The sequence below is a fragment of the Rhinatrema bivittatum genome, chromosome 7 (genome assembly GCF_901001135.1).
Source record: "Rhinatrema bivittatum chromosome 7, aRhiBiv1.1, whole genome shotgun sequence".
Lineage (NCBI taxonomy): Eukaryota > Metazoa > Chordata > Amphibia > Gymnophiona > Rhinatrematidae > Rhinatrema > Rhinatrema bivittatum.
This window is the reverse complement of record NC_042621.1, coordinates 129,587,707-129,601,785: the sequence shown is the minus strand read 5'-3', so window position 1 is coordinate 129,601,785 and position 14,079 is coordinate 129,587,707. Positions and strand designations below refer to the sequence as shown.

The 14,079-nt window shown below is 42.5% G+C and overlaps 1 protein-coding gene across 7 annotated transcripts in view; it reads left to right on the top strand.

The window, feature by feature from the left end:
- The window catches only part of MICU1 (mitochondrial calcium uptake 1), a 512,953-nt gene that overhangs the window by 78,151 nt on the left and 420,723 nt on the right, over positions 1–14,079 (top strand). For 5 of the 7 annotated variants that reach the window (XM_029609124.1, XM_029609121.1, XM_029609122.1 and 2 more), the window contains one exon: positions 11,178–11,339. In XM_029609124.1, the coding sequence (XP_029464984.1) occupies positions 11,179–11,339 (161 nt within the window). In that variant the 5' untranslated portion in view covers position 11,178. Of the gene's footprint in view, positions 1–4,074; positions 4,115–6,763; positions 6,867–11,177; positions 11,340–14,079 lie in introns of all 7 variants that reach the window. The other 2 variants (XM_029609119.1, XM_029609120.1) reach the window with 2 other exon arrangements.

Genomic DNA, 14,079 nt, shown 5'->3' with positions numbered 1-14,079 from the left:
TGGAAGGAGGATACAGGGGAACACTGTGAAACCAGGATACAAATTATATTGACATGACAGGGCATATAATATTTGTGGAGGGGTGCTACTCTACGTTAAGGATAGCATACAAACAGGATAAAAGTTTTTCAGGAGACAAAATGCACTCTGGAATCCTAATGGATAGAAATTTCAAGGATAAAAGTTAAGACTATAATAGTGGAGTTGTATTAAAGCCCACGTGGCCAGGATGATATATTACTGTCCACCTAGCCAAGATGAGGAAACATTGCTAAATGCTAACAGGTTGGTTAGTAAAATGTGCAGCACTATTATAATAGGAGATTTCAATTTCCCGGATATTGATTGGACAAATGTCACATCAGGACATGCAAGGAAGGTCCTAGATGCCATCAATGACTGCTTCATGGAGCAGTTGGTCAGGGAGCCAACAAGAGGGGGAACTACATTAGATCTGGTTCTCAGTGCAGGACCTGATGGAAAATGCAGTAGTGATCATAAAATAAAATTTGATAATCACTGGAGGGTAAATATTAAGGAAAACAGCTACAGTAGCATTTAACTGTAAAAAGGGAGACTATGATAAAATGAAATTTGTTAAAAAAAAAAACAACTGAAAGGAGCAATCCACAAGGTTAAAAATGTTCAGGAGGTATAGACACTGTTTAAAATTACCATCCTTGAGGCCCAGACTAAATGTATTCCATGCATTAAAAAAGGTGGAAGAAAATCAAACGACTGCTGGCATGGTTTAATAGTGAGGTGAAAGAGGCAATTAAAGCCAAAAGGTTATTGTTAAAAAATAAATAAATAAATAGAAAGCAGATTCAAATGAGGAAAATAGAGAAGAGCCTAAGCACTGGCAAGTTAGAGGTAAAAACAAGTACATTTGAAGCAAAAAGCCAGTGAGGAAGTCATTTGGGCTGCTAGATGACCACAGAGTAAAATGCATGGTTGGGGAGGACAAGGAAATAGTAAAAAAACTAAATTAATTCTTTACTGAGGAGGAAGTCGTGGCGATACCCACACAGGAAACATGTTTTGATAGTGCTGACTCTGAGTAACTAGATGAAATCACTATGAAACTGGAGGACATAATAACTCAGGTTTTCCGACTAAGGAATAACAAATTACTGCGACCGGATGGCATTCACACCAGAGTTCTGAAGGAGCTCCAAAATGAAATTGCAGACCTGTTTCTGGTGATTTGCATCTATCTTTTAAAACAGCCACAGTACCAGAAGACTGGAGGGGTGGCCGATGTGATGCCAGTTTTTAAAAAGGGCTCCTGAGGGTTATCCAGAAAACTATAGACTGATGAGCCTGATATTGGCGCTGGGCAAAATAGTCAAAGCTATTCTTAGACACAAAATTACTGACCACATAAATGGACATGGCTTATTGGGGAGAGTCAATATGAGTTTTGCAAACTGAAATCTTGCCTTACCAATTTACTAGATTTGTTTGTGGGTGTAAATATGTGAATAAAGGTGAGCCGGTTGATATAGTTCAGGGGTGGCTAACTGGTCCTCGAGCCACAAACAGGCTAGGTTTTCAGGATATTTACAATGAATATGCATGAGATATATCTGCATACAATGGAGGCAGTGCATGCAGATTTTTCTCATGCATATTCATTGTGGATATCCTGAAAATCTGACCTGTTCATAGCTCTCGAGGACCAGAGTTGGCCACCCCTGATATTGTGTATTTGGATTTTCAGAAGACATTTGACAAAGTACGTCAAGAGACTCCTTGGGAAATTGGGAGGTCATGAGATCGGAGGCAGAGTCCTTTTGTGAATGGGTAACTGAATAAAAGGTAGAAAAAAGAAGGTAGTCTTAAATGGTCAGTTTTCTGAAAGGGGTCTGTATTGGGACCTGTACTATTTAGCATATTTATAAATGATCTGGAAAAAGGAATGACAAGTGACATGCCCAAATTTGCAGATTACACAAAATTGTTTTGAGTCATTAAAATGGCAGTGGATTGTGTAGAACTCTAAAAGGACGTTTTGAAACTAGGAGACTTTGCTTTTAAATGGCAGGTACGATTTAATGTGGACAAGTACAAAATAATGCACACAGGGAAAAATAATCCCAACTACAGGTATACAGTGCTGGGATCTGTGTTAGCAATTGCCACCCAGGAAAAGGACCTCTGAAGCCTTGTGGATTCTACCTTGAAATCTTCGGCTAAGTGTGAAGGTGTGGTTGTACCATGCAGCTAAAGTACTATACGGTTGTGGTCACCCCCATCTCAAAAAGGACATATAAAAGGTACAAAGAAGGGTGACAAAAATGATAAAGTGGATGGAAAAGATCCCTTATGGAGAAAGGCTGAACAGATATGAAAAGAGACAATAGAAGGTATATGATTGAAATTTATAAAATCATAAGTGGAGTGGAACAGGTAAATAGGAAACTATTTACCCTTTCAAACACTAGGACAAGGGGACACTCCATGACACTAGCAACCGGCAGATTTAAAACAAATTGTAGGAAATATCTTTTTTTACTCACTGCATAATCAAGATGTGGTGAGGACATGATTAAGGCAACTAATGTAGTAGGGTCCAAAAGAGGGTTGGACAAGTTCCTGAAGAAAGGCTACATAAGTTATTAACCAGGCAGAGTTGGGAAAGCCCGTGCTTTATCCCTGGGAGTGAGATTCAAAAAAACAGATCAACTATTGGGGATCTGGTCGATACTTGTGACCCAGATTGGCCACTTTCGGAGACAGGATGTTGGACTTGATAGACCCTGGTGTGACCCAGCCTGGCATTTCTTATGTGATTTTAAAATAACTTCTCTTTTGTATTGACCAAGTTCCCTTAAATGTAGCTTGTGAGGTAGTAACTTTTATGTCTTTAATAAGAAAAATAAAGTTAACCCTGCCGCCCCCTCCCAAAATTAAAAGTATGCTCTATCAGCTTGTTGCTTCCTTGATGTTAGGGCAGAATACATTGTGCTCATGCCAGCCTTATTTTATAACATACGCACTATATATAGTATTGGCTTCAAAGCAAGACCAAAGCCTGTGCTGGCATCTGCTGATGCGTACTGACTGCCAAACTACTGGGAACTTTTATGCAAAGCTTTTGGCATTTTTCATGCTGGATATCTCTTTTAACCTTTACGACTGGCATGAATTATGTTAGCATTTTTTGAAAGAGCGGCAAAAGCCTTGTTCTGTAAAATAGCAGAAGACATGGGAAGTAATTTTTACTCATCCTGCTTTACAAAGCCTTTTTCCTCCACTGCTGCTTCGTGCTGCCCTCCGGGAGCCAGTGTTATCCCCGTTTGCTTGCACCTCCTCATTCAGGGCCTAATACTGCACCGCTCTCCCATGGCAAGGAGAGATGGTTACAGCTCACTTCACATGGGCTACCATGTGGAGCGCAGCCAGCAAGCATCATTATCATCTCTCTTTTTTTCCTCAGGGATGCGGGAGTGAGGGGAAGGGGTGTTATTTCAGCAGCACTGCCGGCACCAGTCAGCACACGAAGCAGGAGACTGAGGCTAACAAACCTGCATGTTGATGTTGAGCATGAAAGTCTCAAATACAATTAGGCAACAATTATAGTGCATGTTCTGGACTAAGACTGTTTTGTCATTCACATAGCAGTGTTAGTTTTCTCTGAAAGCAAGAAGATCAGCCAGTCACATGCATCACTTTCATGGAATGGACTTCCTTAGCTTTCTAGAAAACTATAGAATTTTATTTTTATTTCCAGGCAGGCTTGGGAGTTTGCAGCCCACCTCAGTTTCTTAAACTGCCAACAACACTGGCCATGACTAAAGTATGGCAGAATTTTTTTCTTTTCAGCTAATTTTTTTTGCCTCTAGCAGCATTTTTCTGCCTCATTTTCAAACCCTCTAATCTTCCCTAGTCAGGTTTTTTTGGCAGTTTGTAAGTTTTCTTTAACTTTTGTTATTCTCATTTTTCATCAGTGCCTGTGTTTTTTCAGCAGTGCTGTGTGTTGTGGCTCTACCAGATATTTTTCATTCTTCAGGCATTTTCTGAAAGACAACTTCAGATTTTCATTTCACTGTCTACTTTTTTTTTCACCAGGTTGGAGAAGCAAGCAGAGCAGCTTCAAATTCTGCCCCAGGTACACATGGGTGATGTTCACCTCTGATTCTCACAGAATGTGCTGCATATGTTTACGGGAAGGCCATGATGCCTCTGTCTGTGTGATTTGCCCAAGGATGTCAGCCACAGTGGTTCTGTTCCAGAAGGATAGGTTCTGAGCTTTCCTTGATGGTGTGCTTAACTTCAGTTCCAAAGATTTTGGCCTCAAAATCCCAAAACAAGACCCAAGGAGTCTACCAGAGTCATGCACGCCTTGTTTCCCTTTAGTGCTTCACGTCAAGATTTAGGCCCAAGAGTCGAGCCAAAAGATTTCCTTGCTCAAGTTGTGACAAGAGCTCCAAGGACAAAAACTAAAAAGAGTTGGCAGCATGTGAGTTCAGCTTTGTGATTCATGGCTTGGAGAACCCGGATATGTTGGAGGTTCCACGTATTCTGTAGTGGGTGTGCTTGGAGATCAGCTTAGTGTCCCATACAGAGTTGCATCCATGTTGGTTTTCAAGGGATCAGTCAGGGGTCTTCGAGTTGCACCTTGAAAGGGCCTTTGAGGATGTTCTGTCACTTTTAAGATTGATCTTTGTGCTGTCAACGTAGTAAATGACAGCAGATGATGATCAAAATGGTCCATCCAGTCTGCCCAGTAACTTGTTCAGGGTAGGAATTACCACTCCATGCAGGGTACCCATATGCATTCTGTTAAGGGTAGTAACTGCTGCCCTGTGCAAGTTGCCCCCATGCAGAAATGTTACACCAGAACTTAACATAAGTTACCCCATTTCTTCATTTCAGTCCTCTATCCTCTAGGGATCCACAGTACTTATCTCATGCACTTTATTTCCATTCCCATTCTTGTCTTCACCACCTCTTCTGGAAGGGCATTCCATGCATCCTTCACCCTTGTCATGAAATATTTCCTGACGTAGGCCCTCAATCATCCCCCTTGGAGTTTCATATCGGACCCCTAGCTTTACCACTTTCTTTCCAGTGGAAAAGATTTGATCATCATTAATACCTTTCAGGTATTTGAAAGTCTATATCATATCTCCCCTGTCCTTCCTCTGCTCCAGGGTATACGTATTTAGGTCCTTTAGTCTCTTCTCATAGATCTTCCGGTGCAGAACTCGCACCATTTTGGTTTCCTTTTTCTGGACCGTTTCCATCCAGTCTCTCTCCTTTCTGAGACATGGTCTTCAGAAGTGAACGCAGTACTCCATGTGAGACCTCACCAAAGACCTGCACAGGGGCATTATCACCTCTTCTTTGCTGCTTATGCTTCTCCCTATGCAGCCCAGCATTCTTCAGGCCTTAGCCACTGCCTTGTCATATTGCTTCACTACTTTCAAATCATCAAACACTATTACCCCAAGGTCTCGCCCTCAATCTGTGCATGGCAGTCTTTTACCCCCCATCTTATATAGCTTCTTTGGATTATTGCAGCCAAAATGCATGTGACTGCACTTCTTGGTATTTCATCGAGGCTGCCAAATCATCAACCGCTCTTAAAGCTTTCTTAGATTGCTTCTCGTTCTTTGAGGAGGAGTTAGGAAATTAACCTTGGTGTTCACTTGAAATGTCTAGAAGACAAAGGTTTGCAAGTCTAAGTCATTAAATCCAATAGGTACATCGAGTGACCTGCTTTTCACGGGATAGGCAGGACCCCTGGTGACCTATGATTCTGCAGCCTTGGGAAAGGACGCAAAATCTAGGCATTCTCATGGAATTGCCTATTCTCACAGAATTGCCACAGGATACCAGGGGCCAAAGAACCAGCAGGAGCAGCCTTGTATTTTACTGGAAGTTGCTGCTGCTGGGTCTGTCGTGCTGCTACATTCCTCCCACTGCTACTTGGATCTGTTTCTCTCCCTCCTGCCATGCCCACCACCCTCCATCACCCACATGTGCCACTGTCATCTCTTTGGTGGCCAATAGGATCACTGCTTCATGATGGGAGCTAGAGAGGAGAGAGAGAGAAACCTGCCACACTGTTCCACTTCTCTTGGTCCGCACACTGCACTACTGCTTCTCTCCTCCTCACTCCTTACTGTGATCAACACAGTTGGAAGGACTCTATTGCCAGCTGCTCCCAGTGGTTTAGTAGTTCACAACATAATGGTTCCTAGCAACTTAGTCTGAGCTGCTATACTGTCAATGGGAGGGTGAGTTAGAGGTCAGACAATGGTGGTGGAATCGAGGGGATGTGATTAGGGGAAGATAGGGATGGGGAGCGAGAGTTTGGAGGAAGGGAAAGAGAAGATCTGAAGAGTTGTGAGGAGAGGGATTGAAAAGTGCAAGGGGATAATAGTGAGTAAGAGTTTGAGGGTAGGGAGAATGATTGAAGTGGCAGGGGAGGCAAGTATGAGTGAGGAGATCTGAGGGTTTGCTGTGAGGGAGAGGGAATGAGAGAGGTGCAGGGGCCAAAATTGGGTATGAGGGTGATTGGAGGGGATGTGGGGGAGTGAGTGAGTGAGGGGATCAGAATTGCTGTGGAGTATGAGTGAGGGAATTAAGGAGCGTGAGGTGTGAGTAAGTTGATCTTAGGAGTGTGTGTGGACATAAAATCAAATTCTTTTAAAGGCCGTTTTGAACAAGCAAGTTGCCCTGTCTTGATGACTCTCCCTTTTTAATTTGACCTTGGGACTATGTTTTCTATTTCCTCACCAAATTGTACTAGCTACAGATGCATCCATCAAGGCTTAAGATCTCACCTAGAAAAGTTTTGCACCTAAGGTCCCTAGTTGCTGCGGAAGAAGTTGTTTCACGTTCATCTTCTGGAGGTAAGGGTAGTACAGAATATTCGAAAGGCTATCAGAAATCAGGTGGTCAGCAGGCAGAGTTGTTCTTGTAGTCAGACAGACAAACAAGTGATTATGTTCTAACCGAACAGCCAGGGAGGAACAGTATTGCACCAATATTTGATGTGGTTGGAAGGGATGTGGGGAGCTGAACCAAAATTGGTACTGACATAGATTTCCAAACCAAATGTATTTCTCTGCCATCCTTAAGTTTTGTATAGTTTTATCTGTGCTTCCTAGCCACATTTCTTGTGTTCTGGGGTAGGCAAGGTTGGTAGCCTGGTAGAAGAGCCCTAGTAGCTGCTGGAATCTGTCTGTGGCACCAGACTGAGTGAAAGCATGGAAAACCAGTGGAGGGCGTGGCAGAACTTGAAACTGGGATCCATTTGCTTTCCAAAAAACAGCTTACTGGGTGCATTGGCTGCATTTCATTTTTTCCCATAGTGTTGGGGAAGGCAGCTAAATGCAGCGATAGGGTAATGATATCTACTGGCAGAGTTGCACTCAATGTGCTCTGTTCTTTCCTAATATGTTAGGAGGTTGCTGTGCCACCCAGGCTGTGATACATCTAAAAATCAGAAAACCAAAGGGGAAGTTTGAAATTTGGGTCGTCTTCATGTTCTGTGGCCAGGCATGATCATGCCTTTGAAGACTCTTAGGTGACATGAGCTCCGTTCAGGTCCCAGCAGAAATGTGTCCAGATCGCTAAATGTAAGCCATATCCCATCTGACACCCTAATCTACAGTCTCACAAAAGGCTAAACATTTGGATGAGCTCAAAGACCGAGGTGTCTATATTTATCTGGGTGATGCATGGGAAAGTTACCTGGATAACGTTTCACGGATTTTCAGCGGAACCTGCGTGGATAAGCGTTCTGTTGAATATGCCTGGATAAAGTAACGTTGGGCCAGGTATTTTTAAACAGACTTACAGGCTCTGAATATCAGCACTGCCTGGACAAATTGAAACTGTGCCCTGGGCACCCCCAGTGCCACCTCTTTGTAGCCAGGCAAATTTTGTGTGGATAGTGAGTTATCTGGACAAAATGTAGCAGGGGAGTGGAGGGAAAGTTTTTTGTTTTTTTTTTTGTTTTTTTTTTTGTGTTCAAATCTCTGTTTTTGTTCAGGTTACTCCAAAAGGTCTTTGGACAAAATCTTGGAATAGCAACCTTGGAATTCAAGTTAACCCTTTCAGAGCAGGGTGTGAGACGCAACTGAGAGGGCTAATTTGCCCGTGTTGTAGCTGGGCAGTATATGTGACGGGAGCTTGCCCTGCAGCTGTTTATGCTACCATCTTCTGTTGTTACTAATAGATAATTTGAAAATTAGCTTTATTTAAACTACACGTCAATCCTCATGAATTGCACCAAAAGCCTCATAGCAACTGCTCAGTATTTACTTGCCATAGGTATAGGAAACCTCCCCAAAATGATGTCTCTGAGATCTAGGATGCAAGTAAAAGAGCAAATACAATCCCATAATAATTTATGTATTCCCCAAATAAATAACTCTGGGGGGAAAAAAACCATAGTATTTTATTTAGGTAGAAATAAATATTCGTAGGAATGCAAACACCAAACTTTTGTAGCTGAAAAATATCCAGTCTTAAATGTGGGAGTAAATCCTTAACTTACTAGTTAGCAGCAGCACCGATCCCAATAGCCTCTGTATTGGGAAGAAACTGACCAAGATACAGAATGGAAGAAACCCTTGATAAAGGGGACTCCGATGTGCCCATGGGATTGCATCGGTTAATGGAGCATGCTGAAAGTTCTCTTCTAGTACAGGGGCTAAGTCGCTGTTGCTGTTAATAATATTGATTAACTTTGCCTTGAACAGCTGGTATTCTTGATAGCAAACGCTTGCAAAGGGCTGCAAGAATAATTTAGAACCCTTCTGTTGAATACCACTGCAAAAAGGGCTCCAGTGTTCAGAGATCTTGAGCACAACTCTGGTCCATTCCTGTTCTGTCCCCTTCTCTGATTGTTACCTTTGGGGATAAGGGGGTTTATGTTGACTGTGCATTTGTGAATCCTTAAATTTCTGAAGGTTTTGCCTAAAAGTGAGAACTAGGGGAGGCAGGACGTAGGGTTTGGGGATTCTGATCCAGACACGTCCTGAGTTTTGGGGCAACCCCCCCCCCCCCACACACACACATATGACCACCTGAGAGATGATGGCACTGCGGGACAACACACATTGACAGGGCCTGGTGCAAGTTGCAAGGCACAGTATACACATCAAGAGGGGAGCATGCTGAGAGGTGGACCAATAGGAGGCTTCACAGCGTGGGACAGTCATCTGATGCCTAGTTTTTCTTTTTCCACCCTGGGCCCAGCTGTTGCTTGCTCCCACCACCTGCAGCTGACTTTAGGTGCTCATTTGCTGTGTAACTTCTGAACATGGAATAGCAAAAAAACAAGTATAGCCAAGTGGAAGCCTGAGCAGACCCTTGTCTCCTGTCCCTATGGAATGTTGATACAAAGTATGGGCCAATGGGAAAGTAGAAAGTGTGCGGACAGGGGCGGTGGCTTTTGAGCACTGCTCTGTGGTACACCCAGGGGAGGAGGGGAGCATGGTCTCTTGCATAGTTCAGAGCCACTGCTGTGCTCTGCAAAACAGAGTTCAGTAAAAAGAAGTGACTTATTGTGGCAGGTACAGAGTCCTGGCTCCTCCCCCCACCTTGCACATAACCCCCAAACATTTACAGGTCGATACTGTAAGACCGCGGGAGAGCGGACGAACGCCCGCTCTCCCGGCGCGCCCACCGGCCCTTCGCCGGTGCGAGCAATTCAGTATGCAAATTAGGCAACGCGGGAAAAACGGGGAAAAGGAGGCGCTAGGGACACTAGCGCGTCCCTAGTGCCTCCTTTTTGTCAGGAGCGGCGGCTGTCAGTGGGTTTGACAGCCGACTCTCAATTTTGCCGGCGTCGGTTCTCGAGCCCGCTGACAGCCACGGGCTCGGAAACCGGATGCTGGCAAAATTGAGCGTCCGGTTTTCGGCCCGACAGCCGCGGGCCGAATTCAAATATTTTTTTTTTTTTACTTTTTTTTACTTTTGGGGACCTCCGACTTAATATCGCCATGATATTAAGTCGGAGGGTGCACAGAAAAGCAGTTTTTACTGCTTTTCTGTGCACTTTCCTGGCGCCGGAAGAAATTAGCGCCGACCCAAAGGTCGGCGCTAATTTCTTAGAGTAAAATGTGCGGCTTGGCTGCACATTTTACTTACTGAATCGCGCGTGCATACCTAATAGGGCCATCAACATGCATTTGCATGTTGAGGGCGCTATTAGGTGCCGCAGGTGGGCCGCGTGTTTTCCTCCCCTTACTGAATAAGGGGTAAGGGAAAACACGCGTCCAGAGCAGGCTGACAGTGCGCTCCGACGGAGCACACTTTACTGTATCGACCTGTTAGTGAGCTTGTGAGTGGAATTCTGAAGGGTTGGCATATTTAATGCATGGAAGAGAAAATGGGACCGATTTTTACCTTTTTTTTTTTTTTTTTTTTTTTTTTTAAGAAAAGGTTGTGTGGTGTAGTTACATCTGGGGGTACAACAACTGGGACTGAAAGAAGACAGACACTGCTAACAGTGTCTGTTTTTCTGTTTTTCATTTAGCAGTGTCTGATGGGGATACCTGATCTTTCCTGATTCACAGCCAGAAGACACTTTCTGTCCCAGTTAGGGCATGAAAGGGCAAGGCTTGTTTAGAAGCGGCCTTGTTTGCTCAAACTATTTACAGGCTCTGCAGCTTGGACACTTTGGATATTCCAACAACTGTTATCGCTAGCTGAATACTACAGATATTTAGGATCAGAGAAAACATCAGCTTTTTAGTTCTGATTCTAGTGATCTATAATGGTGTAGAATTCTAGTAGCCATGCTTGGACGTGGAGAAAACTGCAGTCTTGGTAGGTTTTGATATCTTTTAAAGGATCTACAATAGATATTGTATATGAGTTCTCAGTTTGGACCAGCCAAGATAGCTTATGTAGTCTCAAAAACTCATAATACAATCTCTTCTTGGTCCTTAAAAAGGTTGTGAAACCTAGAAAGACTCTCTAGTTAGGTACAGCACGTTTCGTACAAGGTGCTGTAGAAATCTGTTCCAATATTTCAATGCAAAATGTGCTAACAAGAAAATGAATTCTCCTTTAGGCTCCTGGATTCAAGATTTCTAGAAGTAATAGATGCCTGGAGCCAGCAGTCTCTGGAGGGATAGTGCTTGTATCACTGCTGTCTGGGGGGTAGAGCTGTGAAGTACTAATCATTTGTTCTTCATTCTCTGTAGGATGTTTCGTCTTCGGTACTTGGCTGCTGTGGCAGGGCTGGCTGCCGTTTGTCGTCGATACCATGGGGTTGCTCATCCTACCAGTAGCCGGCGCAGGCTGATGATGGCAGCATTTGTGGGAACCACTACAGCAACAGCAAGCGCTGGACTCCTATGGAAGAAGTAGGTGACATCATGCAGTGTTCATGCCATTGTAACACAGTTTGTGGCATTTAACTTTGACAGTTTGTTTAATGGGCAGGCTGGGTGGACTAAGTGGTCTTTTAATGCTTATTTCTTTTGTGGATCTGTTCTGTGTTCAGTATCTTTCTCCCACATTGCATAGTATGTAACATGATTAAATAAACCTAAACCCTTATGATCAATTGAGTACATATAGATTGACTTGCAGTCTAAAAGGTGAATTTTATAAGCTGCCCAAATGCGTGCGTATCTTTCACTGCACACACATCTCTCTTGATTTCAAAAAAGGGGTGTGGCATGTGCATTTGGGCATGGCCAAGAGATGTGCCTGTGCCCTTGTGCGCACCCGGGTCGCTTGCTGTATAAGTATACATATGTTACGGAGGAGCTGTAAGTTTAAAAAAAAGAAAACCAGCCATTTCTGCTGGGTTTAAAGGGTCTGGGGAAACTGGGGAGGAGTGCAGGCTATCAGACCAGGTGGGTTTGGAGGATTTAGCTGTTAACTGGGCAAACTGGCAATGGCATGGGTGTGCGCCTGTTATAAAATACCCTGGCTTGCACAGTAGAATTAGGATTTGTGTGCCTAGGCGCGCGCCCACTTAAAATTGGGCGCACGTGTATGCAGCCACACTGTTTTTTATAATGTGCATGCAAGTTATTAAATGGCTCTGTATCCGGGCACACACTGATGCACATGCACCAAAGTGTGCCCATGCGTTGGTTTGAAAGTTACCGTCTAATTGTTGGGTTCTGGAGTTGGTTGCATTTTACTATTTCTTCCTTAAGGCTTTACTTTCATAACTGAACAGAGTTTTAGTCAAGCTGGGCAGCAGCACCATTGTAGGTCTTAGCCAGAGCACATGGTTCCCTGCAGTAGATTTTTCAAAATTCGACAACAATTATGTGACAAGTTTGTATGATTTTGCATTGTTTCACATATCTCACAATGTTAAAAAGTCTTTTTTTTTTTTTTTAAACCTTTAAATATTGTTTTAAAACTATGAAACTATATACAAATACAAAGTACAAATATCAGCTGTTTATCAAGCAAAGGCTTATACATAAACTAGGAAATTTCACTTTTATTTTAAATTGAAATATAGTACAACTTTCCTGTTTGTTTTCTTGAGAAAGTCCTTGTCTTTCCAAGCTTATAAACTTGTGTATGCTGATGCTGCCCTCAGTTTGTCATGCTGTTAATTACCCAGAAAAATATGCGCACATATTTTGGACACATAGTAACAGACACAAAACGGGGTTGCATTAGCACAAGCTTGAAACTTGTGAGCATAAAGGAGTATAGGATAGACCCTCCTTAAAAGAGTGTGACCAGGATGTCTGCTGTCAGGGTGACTCCCCTGAGAGCAGGGATAAGAATTTGAGTCCGGGAGGGAACAGGTAGTCCCCAGGGACTCCAGGAGAAAGCAGTTCCTGTAACATAGCTGTCTTAATTGTGAGTATAAGGGCAAGGCAGTCCCTTTAACATAACTGACCTACTTCTATATAATGCTGTAATTGAAGAATGCTTATGTATTTTTGTTTGTACTATAAATAAAAACCACTTATAAAAGCCTAAGACTGCTTGTACTGTGCCACAGTGAGCAACAGTTCCGATTGTCAAGACTTCTATGAATTTAAATTAATGCCATTTCTGCCAACAGTTGTAGATATCCAAAATACATCCAGGTTTTTGTAGCTAGTATATGACTGGTCACATATGCAGGTGCAAGAACCTTTGTATGAAGATGGAAATCTTCTAAAAAGAACATCACTCCATCTACGTACTATAATAAAATCATCTTTGGTTTGATTTAAGACATCTTTGAAGAATCCAATATTCTGACTGCTTGCTCTGGTCACTCTAACCTCACCCCTCGTCTCCTGTTCCCTTCATTACAGGAAAGAGGGGACAACATGAGGGATATGGCTGGATTAGGGAATAGCTTCACTTTGCAGTCTGCTCCAACCTCGGTCTCAGCCCCTCTCCTACTGTTCCCTGTAGCAAACAGAGGGCCTGTTGTATTAAAGTATACTCAGCTATGAGCTCATGTTAGTGCCTAGTTATTGGTACATTTTTTGCAAACCAATTTTTTTTTTTAATTTTATATTTATTGAATTTTCAAATACATTGAAACAACAATGTCTACAGAAAATAGGAAGTAAAAAACAAAGCTTGCATTAAATTTTCAAGAAAAACTATATATATTGTAATATTTCTTCCATATTATAAGCAAAAATGGGGAGATCCTAAATACATAGCGTTTTTAAAGGCGAAATTTTATCAATCATAAGTACTTAATGCTGACACGTCGTGTTTATGCAGTTTTAAATTTAAATTAGCCTTCACATCTAGAACCTATCTGGAGTGAGAGTAGTTGTTCTATCTCTGTAAATATATACTTATCATCATGGTATACCAAAATACAGCGGCAAGGATATCTCAAGTAGAATTTGGCTCCTCTGGCCACATTTTCGTTTCTCATAGTCAGGAAAGCTTTTCTTTTTTCTTGAATTCTCTTCGTAATGTCCGGGAAAACTCTGATTTAAAAACCGTAGAATAATTCAGATTGCTTTCTAAAAGACCTCATCAAAACTTCATCCCTATCTGATGTTTGCAGAAAAGTCACAAATACCATTGCCCTTTCTTCAATTTTAGCTTCAAATGATTTCTCTAAGAAATCTGTCAAATTATCTGTAGAAATATTTTTACCTAGCTGCT